The 22712-nt window shown below is 39.3% G+C and overlaps 1 protein-coding gene across 2 annotated transcripts; it reads left to right on the forward strand.

Moving 5' to 3' along the window:
- Positions 1 to 1305: 1305 nt before the first annotated feature.
- Positions 1306 to 20889, forward strand: LOC139979187 (uncharacterized). 2 transcript variants are annotated; one of them, XR_011797104.1, is made up of 3 exons: positions 1306 to 1320; positions 18562 to 19405; positions 19831 to 20889. XR_011797104.1 is itself a non-coding variant. In XM_071989925.1 (2 exons), the coding sequence occupies exon 1, from the start codon at positions 10699 to 10701 to the stop codon at positions 13291 to 13293; it is 2595 nt and encodes an 864-aa protein (XP_071846026.1). In that variant the 5' UTR covers positions 10648 to 10698; the 3' UTR covers positions 13294 to 19405; positions 19831 to 20889. The 2 variants fall into 2 exon arrangements, 1 of the variants encoding a protein (XP_071846026.1); XM_071989925.1 differs by lacking the exon at positions 1306 to 1320 and having other exon boundaries at positions 10648 to 19405.
- Positions 20890 to 22712: the final 1823 nt, after the last annotated feature.

Consider the following 22712-nt stretch of genomic DNA (forward strand, 5'->3'; position numbering starts at 1 on the left):
TTCTTTAATACTCGCAATACACTAATTTGGAATAAAACTATATGTATGGACAGGAAAATAATTAAGCAAGTTTGTTTTTAGGTGTAAATATTTATTGTAAACTGAGCTGACGCAACCATATTTCAACTGTATAGTATAATTGCACGGAATGTTGGCATATTATCTAAGAGAAAATATTATCTATCGGAAAACATACTCAGAACACTATACCAGACCCTGATTGTCCCGCATCTCACTTATTGTTCCATAATTTGGTCTGGCACATACAACACCAACCTTAACAATCTTATAATACTCCAAAAGGCAGCCATTCGCCACATAGCAAACTCAGCCCCACGTGAGCACACCAGTCTCCTATTTAAGAAACTCAACTTACTAAAATTGCACGATCTCAATAAAGTTAAGCTTTCATTATTTGCCTACAAGACCTGGAATGGATTATTACCAGCTGCCTTTGATTTTTTTTAACCAGTAACAGAGATGTACATAATCATAACACGAGGTATGCTAATCATGCCCACTATAATCTCTACAATACCACCATTGGAACTTTAAGCCTACAAAACCGTGCAACAAAAACATGGAATCAGTCAAAAGTCAGTCACATCCTTTAAGAAGTGGTTATGTAAGGAAATAATAACTAGCTACTGACTACTACCAAGTTATACATGTATGTTATAACTATATATATATATTGTACATTTAATTTGTATTTATATTTTTATTTATGTATATGTATTGATACATATATACATTTTCTTTTCTTTCTTCAGGGAGTCTTCCACATTGTTAAGCTTTTAAGCTTTATGGAAGACTTCCCTCCACTTTGCACTTTTGTGGCAAAACATATAAATAAATAAATATCTGTCCTATTTTAAAATTCTCTCATTCTCTACATATCGTGTGGTTTAATGTCTTGTTCCGCAGGTACGAGTTTACATGTCCAGGTACCTACTCATCAACTTTGAACTTGATCGGACTTACGATCTCGGAGCTCGCGACACACTGTGTTGCTCACTCACACACACCCCAATTACATACTTGGGACTAGGTTTCTTACAGTCAGTAGTATGACACCAAAAAATGTCACAGATCTGAAGGCAGAGAACATATAATTGGTTCACACTTGTGTCATACATGTGTGAAAACACGAATTGTTGTATATAAAGTGATGCATACTAATAAGAAACAGATCCGTATGTAGCGAGCGTTTGGCCAACTAGGCAGCCGGATTTGGATTGATCGAGAGGGACAAAGCCCACACAAGGCGGCAAATTAGGTCCACTTAAAACGTCTAGCATCAGTCGACGCGACCACATGGTATGTAAAACACATAGGCCTACTCTTCTATTGTTCACGAACGAAACCTTTTCGCCAGATATATATAGAAAAATCGTAACAAATGCCTTGTCGCGCCGCCTGGGGTGCAGCAATCGACGGGAAAATGAAACCCGTATGCATGGTTGTCCTACTAATCAAGCTGTAGGAGGTGGGCTTATAGCTAGTTAATTTAACATTTTGGTTATCTTAATTTCGTTTTCGCAAACCCCAGCGTTGTTTTTGAGAGATGGTCAAATATTAAAATCGCTTCCTTAATGATGAGGCGTATTCAGTCCAGCAATAATGATATTGAAAAGTCAAAACTTGGTTTTCTACCAAATGCCAATTCAAATGGGCTATGGTCACCAAGCTGGGAGGAAGAAAAGGAGTAATGAGCGTATGCAGTTGTATGAGCATCTGTCTCGAATTGATTTAAATTGAACTTCAGGAAGTTCGAAACAGTTTGGATGTGTCTTTAAACTTGTATACTGCCGTGGTTACAAACGCTCATTACTCATTGAATGCATGGCAACGAAATTCTACTAACATAACTTTAAAGGAAGCTGCGGCATCTTTAATTAACATGGAGGGTGGTCCGAATATCGTCACAATCTTTTCTAAAATCGCTTACCATATTTTGAATGAAACTCATTCTACAAATCGGGTTATTTCGTCACAACCGACCATTAATTGCGTTGTACCCTGATACAGTTTCTACCATAGATTTAAAATCAAGGTTGATCTTATCAAAAGGTCGGTAACTGTCGGCGATTCGTGTTTGAAATTGTCTCAATTTGTCTGGCTTGGCTTTGTTCAGAAACGCTATAATGTAATTGTTGATGCGTTGGAACATATCACGCATAAAGAAGTACTGCCGTATTGTAAGGTATGTTGATACTTAGAGATGATTTTATCGACCCTGGTTTCCGGTATTTCCAGCTGTAAGATCACTATTAATTTAGGTCTGTCATGGAAAGAAAGACGACACTAGAGTCCGTCACACATGAGAAATTCTTCAGCTCTCGAGCGAATATTATCTAAGCTAAATAATCTTATATTGACTGAAAGAAAGGACACATTTCTTGTTGAATTTTTAATTCATTTTTATAAAGTGATATATTATAGTCACCAATGATTTCAGCCCTTATCTTTTTCATAAGTTACTCAATATTCTTTTGTTTCGAAACGTGACTGTATTTGATATCAGCTACGTCAGACACTAAAGATTTAAGTGACTGTATTTAATATCAGCTACGTCAGACACCAAAGATTTCAATGGAGCATACAATTCAGAAGGAGAATCTCTATATTTTTTTCTTCAACAACTCTATCAACAACACGTGGCTTTACTGGATTACGTTTAATTTCATTTTCACCGAGTTGCGGTAAATAGGGCAGATCTGGAAGATGAGCCGATTTTGTTGATCTAGCAGATGCGACGTGTTCAGATTTCGTATTCGTCTTCAAGTTCAATCGTACAAAGATTACAAAAGAAAAGTTACCGGTACTCTTAGTGAATTGTTTAAAACTAACTCCATAAATTAACCAGAAGGAAACCCCATCCATCGGTTACTTGCCTTTAAATACATTCCAAATGCAGCACAAGAGTAGCTTGCAAGCTAGTAACCCTGCAGGCTGAGGTTAGTTCTGCAGATGGAGAGCAGTATAAATCTAAACAGAATCAGTGCTTAAATGGTTTGTTGACAGGGAATCGTGTGACACAAACCACAACGATGACAGAGGGACATTCTTTGATGTTGGTAATTTATTTTGCATGGTCACTCAAACAATAAAGAGCTGAATTTGAATTTGTAATAGTTAACCTGATGAGATTCATTTGATACTTTGACATTGGACCTCTGCTGACCCCTAATGACCTTGATGTCCAACCAAACTAACATGGTTCTTGTACTCACTATATATAAGAAAGACACACGCGAAATATGAACTATGTGATGTAACCCATTTTGGGGATAACGTGTTTACAAGTTTGTGTTTATAAGGACCTTTGATGACCCACATTACCTTGATATTCACCAAAAACAATCAGGGTCTGTACTGATTATAGGAAAGCCATATGCAAAATATTAGATCCAATGAAGTTTCTCATCTGGAGATATCGCGTTTGCAATTGCCATGAATAAAAGGTACTACCTCTTAAAGGTGCATGCTGTGGCGCTGCTCGCGTGGCGACACAGCTTGCAGTTTCCTCTCGAATTCCATGTTTCATCGTTCTATTGTCGCTGTTTTATCCACCGAATGCTGTCAATATGTGCTCTAAGTGGATGTTTATCGTTTTGTTGGTTGTGTTTGTGACTGTTTGTATCGTTTCCCACGGAAATGGCGAGGTTTTTCATAATGGCCACCGGACAGTCTTCTATTACACTCCATCGGAACTTCGCGCAATCGGTACTAGATGTGCAGTCGGTACAGGACTACCGGATATGCGATTACCAAAAGAGATGAGGCGACGAAAGCGTGGGAAAGCAGGGGGTGTCAAACGAAGGAATAGTCAGTGTAAGAACCGGCCTTATTTACCCTCAATCATAGTGGGAAATGTTCAGTCTCTCAGCAACAAGATGGATGAACTTTGTGCGAGTGTGAGATATTTGTCGGACTTCAGGAATACTTGTATTGTGTCGTTCACAGAGACATGGTTGACAGGTAACCATAGTGACGATCATGTTAACATCGACGGATTCCAACTGGTACGTGGTGACAGGGATTTGGAAGCGGCTGGTAAATGCAGTGGGGGAGGTGTGTGTGTTTACGTCAACCAGAAGTGGTGTCACCCAAATAATGTGTACAGAAAGGACTATGTTTGCACCCCCCACCTGGAAATGTTAACTGTTTCTGTACGGCCATTTTATCTACCGCGGGAGTTCTCACACGTTTTAGTCTGTACTGTTTACATACCGGACAAGTCCGTTGCCAAGGCGGGTAGTGCTGAGTTGATTAAGGCCATTCAAGATTTGGAAGCTAAAGCCCCTGATGCCCTTATTGTGGTTAATGGAGATTTCAACCATGGATCAATGAAACACCGGGGATTACGGTTTTATCAACACGTCAATTGTCCAACACGGGGGGAATCGACTCTGGACCTTTGTTACACCAACGTCAAAGACGCTTATGTATCATCCCAGTTGACTAAGCTTGGTGAAGCCGACCATGACCTCGTTCTCCTGTTACCAAAGTACAGGCCTGTCGTCCAGCGTGAAAAGCCGCGGGTAATTACAATCAAACAATGGTCGGATGATGCCCTGGATCAACTCCAAGACTGTTTTGATCGCACGGACTGGGAAATGTTTGTTGACACTGCCGATGATATTCACGAATTAACGGACACCGTCAGCTCCTATATCAAATTTTGTGAGGACGCCATCATTCCCACGAAGAAAGTCAAATGTTACCCCAATAACAAGCCATGGATTACTAAAAGGGTGAAACAGTTGATCAATAAGAAGAAACTGATATTCAGAACGGGTTCTAAAAATGACTTGAAGCTAATTCAGAAGGAGATTAACTCTGTAATCAAACAAGAGAAAGATGCTTATAAACGGAAAATCGAAAATAATTTCACAACAAACAACATTAGGGATGTGTGGACCGGCATGCGTTTGATGAGCGGTTATACTAACGGTAGCTCGAAGCATTGCTCATTACCAGAATACTCCCAAACCTACGCCAATCAACTGAACTCATTTTATAACCGGTTCGATTGCCACGATTTCACGGATGAAATCGAACGTATTCTCAGAGTAACTTCCGGGGAGTCCGCGCCTTTCCTAACCATAACTGAGGATGATGTACTTCGAGATTTCTCCCGGCTGAACGCATCAAAATCAGCTGGACCGGACAAACTCTCACCGCGAGTTTTGAAACTATGTAACCATCAATTGTCATATATCTTCACTCATATTTTCAACTTGTGCTTTAGGACCCAGTGCATCCCTCGCCTATGGAAACAATCCTGTATTATTCCGGTGCCCAAAAAGTCAACTATCACCAGCATGAATGATCTTCGTCCGGTGGCGCTCACTTCCGTAGCCATGAAATCATGTGAAAGATTTATATTGCAGTATATCAAAAGGCTAACTGTAAACCTAATGGATGATCACCAGTTCGCATATAGGAAGGGACGCAACACTGACGATGCACTCCTGTTCACATTGGACACATTATACTCCCATCTCGAAGACTCTAAATCTGGTAAAGTCTCCGCTCGCATCATGTTCTTTGATTTTTCATCTGCTTTTAATACGATGCAACCTCATATTTTAGCTAACGTTTTACTTGGATCTGATGATGTGCCACATGCTTTGGTTCGATGGGTATTGGACTATCTCACTAACCGCTCACAATTTGTACGTATCGGTCGTGATGTTGTATCTGACATTATGGAATGTAGCACTGGAGCACCACAGGGCACTGTGTTAGCACCATTCCTATTCACTCTGTATACCTCCGGAATACGCTCCACTGACCTCAGCTGTCCGCTCATCAAGTTCGCGGATGACACTGCTCTCGTTGGCCGGATTAAAAATGACGATGACCGGATCTACCGTGAACAAATTGCCAATTTTGTTGCTGAATGCGACAGGAATTATCTCCATCTTAACGTCAGCAAGACGAAGGAACTCATTATAGACTTCCGGAGAGCGAACAAGATAGTGCCCGAACCTGTGGTCATTGACAGTAAGACAGTGGATAGGGTAACTGAGTACAAATATTTGGGTGTAGTTATGGATGATCAGCTAAAGTGGGATGCACATGTTGAGTATGTTGCCAAACGTTTGAAACCACGAATGTATTGCTTGAGGAAATTAGTCTCTTTTGACGTGAACCAGAACATTTTATCCATTTTTTACAACTCTATTATTAGTAGTGTTTGGTCATACTGCATAACTTCCTGGGTTGGTAACATAAATAAGACATCCAAGAAAGTGTTAGATGATACTGTTATACGGGCAGGTAGGGCTGTTGGGAAACGCTTGCCAATGGTTGACGAGGTCTTTGATAGTCGGGTTAATGATAAGCTTCATTCAGTTCTCAAGGATATCGATCACCCTCTCCACGCTCCATTAAATAATTGTATTATCCCTCGTAGTGGGAGGATGAGACCTCCGAAGGCTCATACTAATCGTTACCCCTCATCATTCATGGGACAAGCTGTTAGAATTTTTAATGCATCTTTTAATCGCTAATCTCTTGCCTTTGTCTTTCCTTCTTTCATTGGGTTCTTATCATATTTACCGTTTGTGATTTGTTTATACTTTTTATTCCTTGCCATTCTGTGAGCTTCGGCCCATCTGTTCCCGTTCCTTGTTATTAGCATTTCTTATGCTTTTATTGTCCTACTGTTTGTTCTCTTATTGTTGTATAGTATCGTTTTTATATCTTACTGTTTTATCTGCAAGCATGTAATTTCCCTATCGGATGCAATAAAGTTTATCTTATCTTATCTTATCTTACGAAAATTTAAATGATTTACTTTTTTGGTTTCTGAGATGCACGTTGTAGTTTTCAAATAGACATAGCCATAGGGGGAAATCATTTAGTTGGGTGATGTTGTAAATACACAAGTGCACGTTGAGGGGATAGAGAGACCGAGATGGGTTCTGATACCGTTTTTTACCACTCCACTAAAAAGTGCGTAAGAAGACACAGAAATACCTAGTTAATTGTGATCCTTGAAATTGTATTTACAAGAGCCGAATAAAAGAAGAGAATAAAGATAAATTATACGACTCGTGTCCCTATAACATTCGTAAAAAACGCCAGAACAGTGAATAAAAGATCATCGAACTGTGCACTAGAAACGTAATTACTGTAAGTAGATTATATGTAGCTTATTACGTACTGTTCGCTATGTGATTATAGGCCTTATCGTCTTTCGTGAAACTAATCTACGGTGAACGTAAACACTGTGTGCAACATCGCGTTAGTGTAACGTTTATAGGTCAGTTGTAAACAGCGTGTTTTATTGTAGGCCCGTTGCGTGATACATGGAACTCTGTGGTATATGGCCTGAATAAAGAGTACAATATGGCCGATAATTCGGGAAAGGAACAAGCCACATTGCCCGACATTGGGGCCGGAGAAACTAGTATCATGGATTCCATAAACCCTGAAGATAGTGTGTCGTTAGTCAATATTGTCAATAATCCAGATAAATTAAAGGGGCATACTGATAGTGAAGTGTCAGTGAAAACAACTGTTTCAGTGTTGTTATATAGGACAAAGCAGAAGGAAATAGAGATTGCTGCTCGCGCAGCTGCATTGAAGGAAACAAAGAAACTAGAAGAGAGAAAACGTAACCTACAAGTGGAGTATGAATTGCAAGAAGCACAAGATGAAATCCGACATGCCCAGGAGAAGGCAGAAAGGGTTAAACAAAGAAAACAAATGGAAGAAAAGAAGTTACAGCTTGAGACTGAACAACAAGAAATTGATATGATGGCAGAACTGGAGGCAGCCAAAGCTATGTCAAAGCTACTTCAATTGCACGAAAGGCCAGAAAGTGATGTGTCTGCCAAACTTACCAAAGAGGTTGTGAAGAGCATTGAGTTAAAATCATTTCAATACTTACCAAAGTCTGATGATGAAGCAAAGAAATATAGTGAAGGGGAAAATACAAGAATAAACCCCAATGCAAAGAAATTTGTATCCCGACAGAACATCACTGTGCTTGACAAACCTAATGACAGTGGAAAATACTTATCACCAAATAATGGTAACGAACATGCACAGTATAATCAAACAAAACCAACATATGCAGGAGTTTGTTATGGCCAACCACTTCCAGATATAACTACCAAACCAGATGACACTGTCAACACTGGTATTTCAATGGCTACCCTTTTGAATAAAATTGTTGACCATCAAAGGGAATCTGCCCTCCCTTCGCCACGACTGGACCCATTTGACGGGAGTGACCTCTTGTCATTTACACCGTTCATAAGAAACTTTCAGCATGTGGTGGAGGATAAAACCCAAAACCCAGCCCGGAGATTAGAGTTGTTATTAAGGTTCACCGAAGGGGAAGCACATGATCTAATTAAGGAATGCACAGCCATAGAGCCCCCAGCAAGTGGATATGAAAGGGCAAAATGGTTGTTACAGAGAAATTTTGGTCAACCCCAGGTTTTGGCGGCAGCGTACAAATCTAAGGCAGAGAGCTGGGATCATATTGCAGTGGGAGATAAGATTGCCTTAAGAAAATATGCAATATTTCTTATCAATTGTTGCAATGTACAGCAGGGTAACCCAGAAATGGATAGTATGAATGGTTATGAGTTCCTCAGAATACTTGCACAGAAATTGCCAACAGCCTTGCAACAACAATGGATTAACCAAATGGGTCGATTTAGGGATGTAGAGATGAGGTCACCAACCTTACAAGATTTTGAACAGTTTGTTGGACAACATTCGAGAAATGAAAATGATCCTAGGATTGCAGGTCTTGGGTATCAAAACAAAATGAAAGATTGGAAGACCCCACAGAAATATTCAAAGGTGGTGACAAGCAAGAGGGCTTTTGCAGCTACTGTGAAAACAAATGAGGATGATAAAGCTTCCAAGGGAAAAAATGAGAAAATGGAAAACAAGGCCAAAATATCACCATGTTTGTATTGTGGACCTAACACTTATCATACCCTACTTGATTGCAGGAAGTTTGGTTCACTTGACCTACAGGCTAAATCAGAGGTGTGTATGAAGAAAGGGCTTTGTTTTGGTTGTCTAAATCCTGGTCATCTAAAGAGAAATTGTCCAAATCCAGAGTGGGCAAAATGTGAGAAATGCAGCAAATTCCATCCGACCATCCTTCATGATCCTGCCAGAGAAAAGAAACCATCAGATGAAAGGGTGACTCAAACGGTCACTACTGGTTGTGCTGGTGTACAAAACGTAAGACCCCAAGGAAACAAAAACAAGAAGGTCACTGGCACTCTTATGGCTATTACTCCAGTTTTGATCAAACCAAAGACCAGTGACAGATGTATTGCCACATATGCCTTTGTTGATAATGGTTGTGGTGCTGTCTTTGTTGATGAATTCTTGAAAGACAGTTTAAAGGTGAACACCCGAAGAACGAAGATCTTGATAAAGACCTTGAATCTTCAGCAAGTCCAGACCACTGATGTCATTGTAGGAGATCTGCAAGTAGGAAACATAAATGGGACTTCTTTTATAGACCTCCACTCTGTCTATGTCAAAGACAGTATCCCAGCAACCATGGATGATGCACCAACCCAGAATGATATTGACGCTTGGGATCACTTGAGCCACATTAAACTCCCAAGTATGGATGGTCACAACTCCATACCTCATGTCACCCTAATGATTGGAAGCAATGTCCCTGGGGTGTCAATGCCGTTGGAAATTGCCTCCGCCGAGATTGGAGATCTATATGCTATCAAGACTCCCATTGGGTGGTTAGTGTATGGACTTGAAGGCAAATGGATGGACCAACCCGAAGTAAACGTCAACTTTTGCCGAGTAGACAATGGTATTGTCCAGAATGGTACAGATAATTTGGAGCAACAACTCCAATCCTTCATCAACATGGATTTCACAGAACGTCTTTCTGACCAGAAAATTGCCATGTCTGTTGAAGACAAGAGGTTTATGACAATGATGGAGGAATCTGTAACCAAAGTACATGGCCATTATGAAACAGTACTTCCTTTGAGAGATAGAGCTGTTAAGATGCCTAATAACAAAGTTCAAGCAGATATGTTTGGTCTGCGATTACAAAGGAAGTTGAAAACAAATGAGAAGTTGGCTTCAGAATATACAGAGTTTATGGAGAACCTGGAGAAGAAAGGATATGCAGAGAAAGTACCAGATCAGGATGTTGACCGGAATGATGGAAATGTTTGGTATATACCACACCATGCAGTTTACCACCCAAAGAAACCGGACAAGATCCGAGTGGTATTCAACTGTCCCATCCAGTACAAGGGAGTTTCCCTCAACGAACAACTCTTATCTGGACCAGACCTAACCAACCGATTGTATGGTGTTCTGATGAGATGGAGGCAAGAGAACGTGGCCATCATGGCAGATATAGAAGCCATGTTCTATCAAGTAAGAGTAAGAAAGGATGATTGTGATCTCCTGAGATACCTATGGTGGCCTGAGGGCAACTTCGATGGAGGTATGAAAGAATACAGGATGCTAGTTCATCTATTCGGGGCAGTGTCCTCCCCAAGCTGTGCCAATTTTGCCTTGAAGAGGACAGCTAGTGATAATCAACATAGATTTAAAGATAAGGTGATCGAGTCAGTTATCAACGACTTCTACGTAGATGACTTTCTAAAGTCTGTGGCCACTGATGAAGAAGGAATCCAGATATATAGAGATCTAAAAGAAATCATGGCTAGTGGTGGATTCAAGCTAGGCAAGTGGGTCAGCAACAGTAAAAGATTGCTGGAGTCCATCCCAGAAGATGACCGAGCCAAAGAACTGAAAGGGCTTGATCTTGAAAATGACGAGCTGCCAAAGGAAAGGGCGTTGGGAGTTCAGTGGTGTGTTGAGAGGGATCAACTTGAGTTCAATATCACAAAAGTAAATGAAAAGGCCACAAGAAGAAATATCTTGTCTGTGATGAGTGCAGTGTATGATCCTATTGGTTATGCTTCACCTTTCCTTCTACAGGCAAAGAAGATATTGCAAAGTCTTTGCAGATTGAAGATAGACTGGGACAGTGATATACCTGACGACCAACGGAATGAGTGGGGAAAATGGCTTAAGGAACTTCCTATTCTAGAGAGGTTAAAGATACCAAGATGTCTCAAACCCAAAGAATTTGGTAAAGTGGTGAACATCCAGATGCACTATTTTGCCGACGCAAGTCAAGAAGGTTATGGTACTGCAACTTATGTGAGGTATACTAATGACAGAAAGGAAATCCATTGTGCCTTTCTTACCGGCAAAGCCAGAGTTGCACCACTGAAACCACATACAATCGTGAAGATGGAGCTCACAGCAGCAACATCAGCCGTGAAACAAGATGCCCAGCTCAAACAAGAGCTTACAATGAATATCGATGAAACAGTCTTTTGGACTGACAGTCAAACAGTCCTGAAGTACATAAGAAGTGAAAAGGCAAGACATCCCGTCTTCGTCGCTAACAGAATTGCGATAATTCATGATGGTTCAGATGTCCATCAGTGGCGATATGTCCCATCAAAGCTTAACCCAGCAGACCATGCTTCCCGTGGGTTAAGTGCAGATGATTTGCTCACAAAGGAAGATTGGTTAAATGGACCAGAGTTTCTTCATCAGACAGAAGATTTCTGGCCATGTGAAGACGACAGTAATGATGCTGATTCTGATAGAGAGTGTGAGAAAGAAGTCAGTGTCAGTGCTGTAACAATGACAGATGAACCCCAGAAGAATCCAGTTGAAAAACTGCTGGAATACCACTCAGAATGGAACAAACTGAAGAGATCAGTGGCGTGGTGGTTACGTCTCAAGACCATTTTGCTACAAAGAATGAAAGGACACAATCCAAATCAGTGTTCTCAAGGAATTACTAGTGATGAGATGGAGTCTGCTGAAAGGGCTATTATCAAGTTCATACAAAGGAAGTCATTCTCAGAAGAGATTGGTGTCTTACAAAAGACAAAGACTGCAGAGATGAATATCAAGGATCCATGTTGGACAGTTAAACAGGCTTCTGATAAAGGAAACAGATGTCTCAGACAAAAGGGCAGACTTACTGATCTTGATCCTGAATTACACGATGAGATAATGAGAGTTGGAGGAAGGCTACGGAAGGCATCTATTCCATTGAATGCCAAACATCAGATGATACTGCCCAAAGATCATCATGTGTCTAAGCTAATTATAAGACACCTTCACCAATTAGTGGGTCATCAAGGAAGGAACCACGTCCTTGCAGAATTGAGACAGAAATATTGGATCATCCATGCTGGTTCAATGATAAGAAGCTTGTTAAAACGATGTATCCAGTGCAGAAAATATCTTGCAAGAACCGGAAAACAGAAGATGGCAGACCTACCAGCCTACAGACTTCGTCCAGATGAAGGAGTCTTCTCAAGAACAGGGGTAGACTATTTTGGTCCCTTTGAAATCAAACAGGGGCGAACACTGAAGAAAAGATATGGAGTGATGTTTACATGTCTATCCAGCAGAGCAGTTCACATAGAAGTTGCACATTCACTTGATACCAACTCATGTATAGGTGCACTGAGACGTTTCATGGCTAGACGTGGACATGTACAAGAGCTGTACTCAGACAATGGTACCAATTTTGTTGGTGCTAACAAAGAATTAAAGAGTGCTCTGCAAGAATTAGATGAAAACCAGATTAACAGATTTGCCAGTAATCATGGACTGAAGTGGAAGTTTAATCCACCTGCTGCATCTCACTTTGGAGGTGTTTGGGAGAGACAGATCCGAACAGTTCGTAAAGTCTTGAGTGGAATTCTCAGTGAGCAGTATCTGAGAACAACCCAGAGTGATGAACAGTTACACACTTTTCTGTGTGAAGTAGAGGCTATCATTAATAGTAGACCTCTAACCAAAGTATCTGACAATCCTAACGATCTTGATGTCATAACACCCAATCATCTGCTGTTGTTAAAGGCGCCTGTGGATATGCCGCTTGGGAAATTTGACGAGAAGGATGTCTATGCCCGACGGCGTTGGCGACAGATGCAGTATCTGGCTGATCTCTTCTGGAAGAGATGGACAAAGGAGTACTTACCAACCCTCCAGAGACGGCAGAAGTGGCTTCAACCGGAGAGATGTACTGAGGTCGGAGATGTCGTGATGATAGTGGATGACCAATCACCTCGGAACTCATGGCTAATGGGGGTGGTCATAGAGGCTTATAAGGATAAAGGGGGTTTGGTTAGAAGTGCCAAAATCAAAACTAAAACGGCCACGCTTGTCAGGCCAGTGGTCAAATTGTGTTTACTGCTTGAAGGGGAAACGAAATAAGTCTAGTTTAGTAGTTTGGGAACTGTGACTGTGAAAAGGTGTATTTTCGATTTTCTTAGTTTCATAGTTTTAGATTTCAGACTTTTGATTCTTTTGACTGATTTATTTCATTTTTCATATTTTGAAAACAGTGATTAGGGTTATCGCATTTAGTTAATGCGACTGGGGCCGGAATGTAGTTTTCAAATAGACATAGCCATAGGGGGAAATCATTTAGTTGGGTGATGTTGTAAATACACAAGTGCACGTTGAGGGGATAGAGAGACCGAGATGGGTTCTGATACCGTTTTTTTACCACTCCACTAAAAAGTGCGTAAGAAGACACAGAAATACCTAGTTAATTGTGATCCTTGAAATTGTATTTACAAGAGCCGAATAAAAGAAGAGAATAAAGATAAATTATACGACTCGTGTCCCTATAACACACGTACACAAAGCATTTCGTCAACTTAGGAATTTTCACCCAACTCCCTCAACATGTAAAGATATTTGAAAGCTCCCAAAAATTAACATAATCAACTGTCTGATTGCAAAATTTGACAAAGATACAACTCTACCCGCATTAGCTAAGCTTTCTTGCATAGATACGTAAACTGATCTGTTTATAGTTACTTTAGTTTCAATTACAAAACATCAACCCATGAATAAACCAAGAAACATAATCTACTATGTCTTTTGAGCTCTGCAACTTAAACATGCTGGTATATAATTGAGCACTGTAGTACTGTACTCTATCAATACTTATACATCCTCAAGTAAGAGGAAGGATCTTGAATATTTGGTGGTAGCCAGTTAACACTGAAATTATTTTGCTTTCACTTTTCACACAAATACCCCACCTCTTCAAGCGTTTATAGTAAACATCATTTTAAAGCTAAAGTTAAATCATAATCAACTGTCGGCCATGAAGTCAATGACAAAAATACAACTTTCCTGTAGTCACCCATATATAAGCAGTATTTTCATAATCTGCTGCAGATAATAGTTTAATTTCAATTAAGAGTCAACAATCAACCAGGACCAAATAAAGAATGAAGAATGAAATGAACCGATATAATCTTCTTGAAAGAAAATGGAACAATAGTGAACTTTGTGACATCAAACATATTTGCATTAAAACTGACCAAAAGCATTCTTGGGACACTGAATGCTATGACAGTATATCAATTTCATGTTACTGCTTGTGTAATCAATGTTAGATTCACCAATGTTAAACACACAACCATCACATTGATTGGATTTATTATTGTACTGCTGAGTATTAAGCACAACGAATCTACACACTCTTACAATAACAACAATCCCTCAAGTCATCCGATGTGACTGGTCTGAAAATGTAATGACAAAGAAACAACTCTTCCTGAAGTCAATTTAAAACAAGCAACAATTTTAGATACACAGTCATTTGTTCATTATTAGTTTAATTTGAATTATCAAGCAAACAAATCAAAGCAAGTAGTGGTGAAATGAAAGAATATAATCTTTTTTTCACAGAAACTTCAAAATACACATCAAAGTGAACTTTGAGATGTGAAAACATGTGGAATGCTGACTATGACGACTGCTACATTGCATTTACCTTGTCTTTGTTGTTGGCACGGTAAGCAGTGTTCGACTTATGGCCAAAAAATTGCATAGCAACAAATTTCGACAATTGCTATACAATATTTTTGTTGCATAGCAGTTCCCCAATATTGAATAGCAGTTTTGAAATTACCACAAAACGGACCAAATGTTGGCGATCAATGTATTAACTAGAAAATGTTTGTTTATTATTATTATTTATACTAGTGTTGCTACAATAATCGTTTTCAATATCGGTATCGGCCGATATTTGAAATATCGGCAGCATATCGGTATCGGTAAAATTTTGCCTAATTGCCGATAACAGCAAACCAATATTGAACTTTTCTTTTTAACAGCAGAGCTACCTGTACTTTTTTATACTTGCAATGATTTGCTAATCTGCCCAAGACGATCCATTTCTTTAGCGTCAGTTAAACCCAGATTCATTTTCGATTAATATCCATGGAAACCTGACTCTCCGTAACATCTAAAAACACGTCTACGGCGCGCGAATATAACCAATGACCTTCGTGAACCTTGGCCTACACACAGCATTAGTGCAGCATATATACACTGTACTAACCATTCATTTCCTCAAAGGCCTCCGTGAAAACCTTGAACATGATGCATACAGTAACTGCACAGTTCAGCAGTGTTGGAAAACCTTGTTCAATTTCCCGCGAACACACTGCCGATTTCCCGCCGGTGTTCGCCTGCCTAGCACACGTAACGTGCGAGCATAAAGGCGTGGTGTCCAGGGGCCCGTCTTATATAGGGCTATGGTGGGGTCATGGGGTAGAACCCCTCGTTGGGATCCTGGGGGCGAAAGCCCCCGAAAATTGTTGTCATTTTTTGCGATGTCTGGCGATGAAAAAATTCGCAGTTGAGGATGCAAACTACTGACAACTTTTTTTATTTAAATTGTCACGAAACTGATAAAAAATTTAAAATGACAAGTTAAAGTAGCTATATTATGTTATAAAATGAAAAGAGATTTAATCTGTCTTTCAGTCTTTAAAAAGTGCAACTTACAAAACTTCCGATATTATGAAACAAACAACGTTCAGCAAAGCCCCGTTTCTAGACTGCCTAACAATGAATAGCGTGCACTATGCGTACATTTTTACAACTGCAGTGTTTAACCCTATACCCAACTACTGTACCACGGTACATGTGCTGCGAATTTGCCCAGGTACCTTCCCAACAACTGTGAGCTCATCCCCTGTGTAACACCTGTCTGTTAACATTTTTTGGCACGTTGCCAGGGAACCTTTTAGTTAGGTGAGATCCGTAACCGCCGAGGTGGTTAGGCTATTTTGCTTTACACTTAACTATGGTAGGATATTATTTTTTCATTTTTTTTTCGCTATACGCTCAAGTGAATAAGTTGTACATTGAGTATAAACTCAATAAATTATAACTTCTACATTGTGATCGACAGTTCGTAAGTTAAGGTTTGAGTGTTTGCTCCCAAATCTGACTAGGAATTTGTATCGCACAAATCGGCACAATGTGCGATGCTGATTTGGAAACATCTCGCAAGTTTGTCGTTTTGGATCGCATTTTGCGATGCGATACCGGAAAAATCGAACACTGACGGTAAGCATGAAAATCTCGAATCTGGTTGCACTTCACACTAGTAGTCCCATGCAATTCATGAACAACTTTTTTGAAAAATACCCAGGCACCAAGACATGCCTTTTGGTATTCCAAATAAAAAACACATATAATTATGTGAAGCACACATCAATGACCTTCATAAATGTCCTCTGAGGTAGGGCATGTCTCTCGATGATCGCAAATAACTGCTGAGGATGTATTTTGCTTTCTCCAAGAAGTACACACACACACATTATGGCTGAGGCAATCATAGAAAATGTACATACCACATACTAAGACGATCATATCAAGTATGAAGAAAATCAGATATAAGGTTGCGAAGATGTGGATATTTTAAGAATTTACATTAAGCTCTTACTACTCATTAATTTAAAAGATATTAGGGAACGAAAACAAATAGGGCATATATTCTCCTCAAAATGCAGCTACCATGTAAGTACTATCACTTTGATCCAAAATGTCGATCATTACTTAGAATTCATGTTTACTAGCTGTCACGTATACACACACTATATCGAAATTCCCCCATTCAGCCACAGCCCTCTCCTGTGGGACTTAGTAGTGTTATTTATATATTTTATTGTACACTATGTAACGGAGGTACTAATTATGTAAGTGAAACAAGGCACGACTTCCGCATTTCTTGGCCGATATCCAGTGGCTCAGCATTATAATCTCCCCAACGATTCCCTCAAAAATCTGAAATGCATATTAATTGCTACAAATTTTAAATCTACTGCTGAACGAAAACGAGAGAAAAAATTGTCCGTATTACTTCACACCTTAAAGGTCTCAATATAGTCTTGGTGCCAGTCGCCCAGTATACTATAGCTTTATAAACAAGCTAAATTTCTCTCCTTGGATACCCAAGCCATCGTCCTCTACTCGCAGCGTCACTGCAGCTTATTGAATCGTTTATCTCCTTATTGCTTGATGCTCTCATGCAATCTGTACTATTGTCAGGCTCCTTTTCCTTATATGGCCATTTCCTTTGTATATACTTTTCACTTCAACTCTAGTCATTGCTGAAGAACGTCCCAGGGGACCGAACAATTTCAATACATATTAAAATATATCAGTAATCCTATACTTTGTCAACTAGGAGTCTTGTCTCACTTTCGTTTTTCTAATATATACGCCACCGTTAATTGTAAACTTCCTGAACCTCCAAACGGCAATGCTTGCCAATCTCACTGCGTACTACACGGGTATGATCACATGTGACAATTCCATGGCAGGAGGCCAACTTAAACTTCCTGAACACGATAAGCAAATACATAAAGACCTGCCTATAATACTATATAGCGCTATGTGAACTGTCTGTAAGTAATCTCTTCTTTCTGTGCAAGACATTGTGACACTAGCTAGTTCTAGCAATTTACAACAAATTACAAAAAAATGATGAAACAGTCACTAATATAAATCCCCATATATGTGAACTCTGTAGACTCCATACACAAGAGCCATTAGGCCAATAATGAATATTATATGGTATAATCATAGTAATCGCCCACGTGTAACCCATAGTTTTAGCCACATGGAACACAACTGGACATCCCTTGGTTTACCCACACTAATTTACCCATTCCAAACACATGTTAAACCAGATATGCATGAATCTAGTCAGTCATCCCATGGTAAGCCCACATTCACTTTACCATTATGTAGCCCACATAAAGCCCACCTTGATAGGACAAAGTGATCCCACGCATCTTTGCTCACAAATATTTAATAGAAATACCACACGGGGACCCATATACAGTAGGTAATACTTGGAAAGTCCACGCCCATGTTAACCCCACGTTCCCCAATTAAAACCCACGTGGAACCCACAATCTTGGGTAGGATGGTTGGTTAGTCACATATACCAATAAATTATTCCAGCTTCCTTTGAGAAACCATAGAACATATAAACAATCATCATAAAGATCCTGAATGTCACAATGAAGTATTTTTGTGAAAGAAAAAAATTCCTTGACATCACTATAACACACGTAAAATCTTGTGTGGTATGTTACATTAAGTGTTTCTTTGTTTTGCAATATCTTTACTTATTCTACTATTGTCATTTACTTCCACCAGATAAAACTTCTTCGACACATTCTAGTCAATAGGCACTTCCCTACTTAGACGACTTCTAAACATCCCCGTCTTAATCCTTGCCCCATCGAGAGGAAGGGAGCATCAACACATCGAATCGAGCTTGAAACCAAAACAAAACGTCTCAGAGCTACGTTTATTTTTCTTATTTTTTTTCCACAAAAGTACAAAGTGGAGGGAAGTCTTCCATAAAGCTTAAAAGCTTAAAGTGGCCATGACACGAAAATTTCAAAGTCCTATATTTTTGGGATCCATCAAAGAATGTTCTCTAGAACATGTATCAACCATTCTGCCAGTTTAAAACTTGATTTTTCAAGTCGAAAATTGAGAATGAATTTACCCTTTTCGGCGTTTGAAACTTTGTTTACTCGAAAATTTTCCGATTCGCATGACGTCATGTGACGTCACGTTTTGAACACATTTGTTGTCGCTGCTTTACGATCCTCCGAACATACCATTCACGTACACAGTAGACAAGTACACATACCACTAGTAGTTACTAAACAAAACACCGATCACAAGTGCGATATCAAATCAAAATTTCCTGTGAAATGGCGGATTCAGAACCAATTGCGGCAACCGAAGTTCAAAGTGATAATGGTTCTTCACTAGGCAGTGAAATTGGGCTATAATTAGAGTGCCCTTTCTCATATTCGAAGCAGAGAGTGAAGGCGATGATCATTCCAATATTGAACCGAACGTTGAGGGTGGAGCGGAGGTGTTAGAACCGTATCAGTTCGAGCCTGTTAAACGAGCCGAAATTGAAGCTCCACAACATATCGAAGAAGACATCCGTTCGAAACCATTGCAAGGAACATACAACGTGGTAAGAATTTATTAACGAAGCATTTAAAAACAAAATCCAGTCCATTTTGTGCATGTGTTGTTGGAATTCGCGGAACACCCTAAACCGTATTGTGCGTTGTGTTACGGTAACTTACAACTCATATGTAGAGTGTGTAGTACTAGTAGGGTTGTTGCATACTGAAAGTTTGGCTCGGGGATGTAAGTTGCTTTATGCAGCCATGCTAGGTAGGCATATGTGTTATTTCATACTCATTATTACTTGGCTAGTACTTTGGCCTGGAGTTTTGCAAATCAATTTTCTGAAACAAAAGAATGTTTCATGATACACGGAAGGTGTAAAATCACAACAAATGTAACCATAACTGTACATTGTATGCCTGCTTGTTATTGTGGACATCATGGCCAACATTAATACATTTTTAACTTTCATAAATTTTTTCCCAGGCAGTACAGATACATAGCCTACGGTCAACAGGTTCAATGATACTTGGGGTTCCTAGCAAGACACGTCAGGGTTGTGCTACCATCATGTGCAGTCCAAAGGATCAGAAGTGATTTTCCAGCCAATGGTCATTACACTGGATTCAAGTTGCCAGGAGAAAACTCATTGTATAGGAAGCCTTGGTTGAGAAATTCCTCCAGGAACACCTTTTCTAAACTACAATTGTGTTGGATTATCAACCGTCAGGGTTCCCTCAGTGTTGATATATTGAAATTCAAGACTTTTAATTCAGGATGAAAAGGTTATTTTCCAGACCCAACATCAACAATGAAAGAAAAGGCATGTTTTGAAGCATTTGGACACAAGTATTGGCGTGACCGTGATGTCATATAATATGTGCATAAGGGAACGGGCATTGACCTTTTTAGGGGCATTGACCTCCCAGACGTTTGATTCGTACCTTTAATCTGGAAGCCAAAATATCCATATCACCAATGATATTTGACAGAATAGTCATAATAAAGACCAATGGAGGCAGCAGAACTCTTGAATGTTTAGACTTTGTTTCTTCAGCAGCAGTTGGTTTGTTTTGTAGTCTTTCTTCAAAAACTCAGCAGTACACCCTGTTAATGGTCTTCGATTGTTTTAATGCGTGTGATGCTGTGTTTCACATTGCCCATCATCAGTGTTGTACGTGTCGTCGTGCTTGTGTAACATTTTTGCATGTGAGTTACTTCGTGCAGTGTTTCTTGGTTTAAATAACCCTTTATTGTATTTGATTCTGGATTATTCTAATTAATTTGTCACAACAACGATTGATAGCGATGGACATGCAACTGCTTTGTAGGCTTAAAGCAAAAAAATTCATGTAAGTTGTTTTCTTTTAACCTCCTTTGATGTCACAAATCACATTAGTGTTATTTAAGAATGATAATGTTTATGGAAAGTACAGTTTTACTTTTATGTCATATAATACAATGATTGTTGTTAATGTTAGTTCAGATTGTCCAGAATGACTGTCTAGAACTGATATTGAATAAATTTTGTTCAATGATTTAACACTTGAACTATGTTGTGTGAATTTTTGGCTCTGTGACTTTAAAATAAATCGCTTTGAGATTTAATTAAACACCCTTTGGAATAAAATCTTTTTACCTACCTATTTTGACCCATCCCCATTACCCCCACTCCCTCCACAACATAAAAAATGGTTTTCCTGGAATAGGAATAAGAAATTATTGCTATAACTAACTGATCCAGCATATTCCAGAAATAAATTGGGGCACTGAGATTTGTTCACAAGAAGATGTAACCCATTGCTTCTGAAGCTAACCTCATAGCTTATTAGTATACAATAGAGCAATGAAGGGGGTGTTAATTTAGATGATACAGTAAAATCTCATCGTCTATTGCGACTTCAGTGTAGTAACGCTAATACTATAGTACTACTAGTGCTCGGCGCGCTACCTCCTAAGGATCGCCACTTGCCCCATTGGAGGTTTCCTGTTCCCCGATCTGGTCTTCAGAGTAGTTTTTTCTGGATTACTTGACAGAAGAATGACTCTTTTATGTCGAACCGTTAAAGTCCATTTGTTTTATTTCATAACAAAAAGGAGGGATCGTAGTATGCTTCCGTGAAGTGTTCGCTTCATTCGGAGCTGCATACTGGCTAGGCCCAGTGAAATCGGCGCTGGTGTTGTGCACTAACTTGGTCATAATCGCCGTGTTTTTTTCGTCCTTCAACCATGGATGAAGGCTAATTGCATGGGTAATGATATTTATGCAACCCCCAACAACACAACGGACCGGCATTTCTCTCGGATAGTTTACAACAGTTGAAAAACAAACTTGAAATTTCTAACGATATAGCGTAATACAGTGGTTGTTCTCTCAGTGTAAATGTGCGTGTATATGGAACGGTATGATCGTCGCGTATCCGATACATGCCTGGGCTTTGCACGTGTGTTCCTAACATGACGTCATCATTGTCTTGTTGTGAAATCGCATTCTCAGATATCTATTTTCGGATGCGAATATTAAAACGTTAATTACTAATTAGTCCTTGAGGTTTTCAAGGTGTTGAGGATAGTTTTGAACATAGATTTTCTCATAGATTCAGAGGAAGTTACTCTCGATGAGTTGGATTTTTCGTGTCATGGCCTCTTTAACGGTGCGGAAGACTCCTTGAAGAAAAAAGAAAAGAAAAAATAATTTATTTATATATAAACACATATACATAAATATAAATACAAATTAAATGTTCATTATATATAGTAATTACATACAGGTATAATTTGGTAGTAGTAAGTAACTAGCTAATATTTCCTTACACAACCACTTTTTAAAGGATGTGATTGACTTTTTATTCTTTAAATCGTTCGTTAGAAGATACCATGTTTTTGCTGCACGGTTCTGTAGGCTTAAAGTTCCAATGGTGTTATTGTAGAGATTATAGTGGGCATGATTAGCATGCCTCGTGTTATTATTATGTACATCTCTGTTACTACTTAAAAATAGTCAAAGGCAGCTGGTAGTTATCCATTCCAGGTCTTGTAGGCAGACAATGCAAGCTTAACTTTAATGAGATCGTGCAATTTTAGTAAGTTGAGTTTCTTAAATATGGGACTGGTGTGCTCACGTGGGGCTGAGTGTGTTATGTGGCGAATGGCTGTCTTTTGGAGTATTATAAGATTGTTAAGGTTGGTGTTGTATGTACCAGACCAAATAATGGAACAATAAGTGAGATGCGGGACAATCAGGGTCTGGTATAGTGTTCTGAGTATGTTTTCCAATAGATAATATTTCAACTTAGATAATAGCCAACATTCCATGCAATTATACTGCAAATAGTTGAAATATGCTTGCGCCAGCTCAGTTTACAATC

The sequence above is a fragment of the Apostichopus japonicus genome, chromosome 13, assembly GCF_037975245.1.
Source record: "Apostichopus japonicus isolate 1M-3 chromosome 13, ASM3797524v1, whole genome shotgun sequence".
Taxonomy (NCBI): domain Eukaryota; kingdom Metazoa; phylum Echinodermata; class Holothuroidea; order Aspidochirotida; family Stichopodidae; genus Apostichopus; species Apostichopus japonicus.

What these genes read in the sequence shown, in the direction of transcription:
- LOC139979187 (XM_071989925.1), top strand. Translation starts at nt 10,699, where the DNA reads ATGGCTAGTGGTGGATTCAAGCTAGGCAAGTGGGTCAGCAACAGTAAA.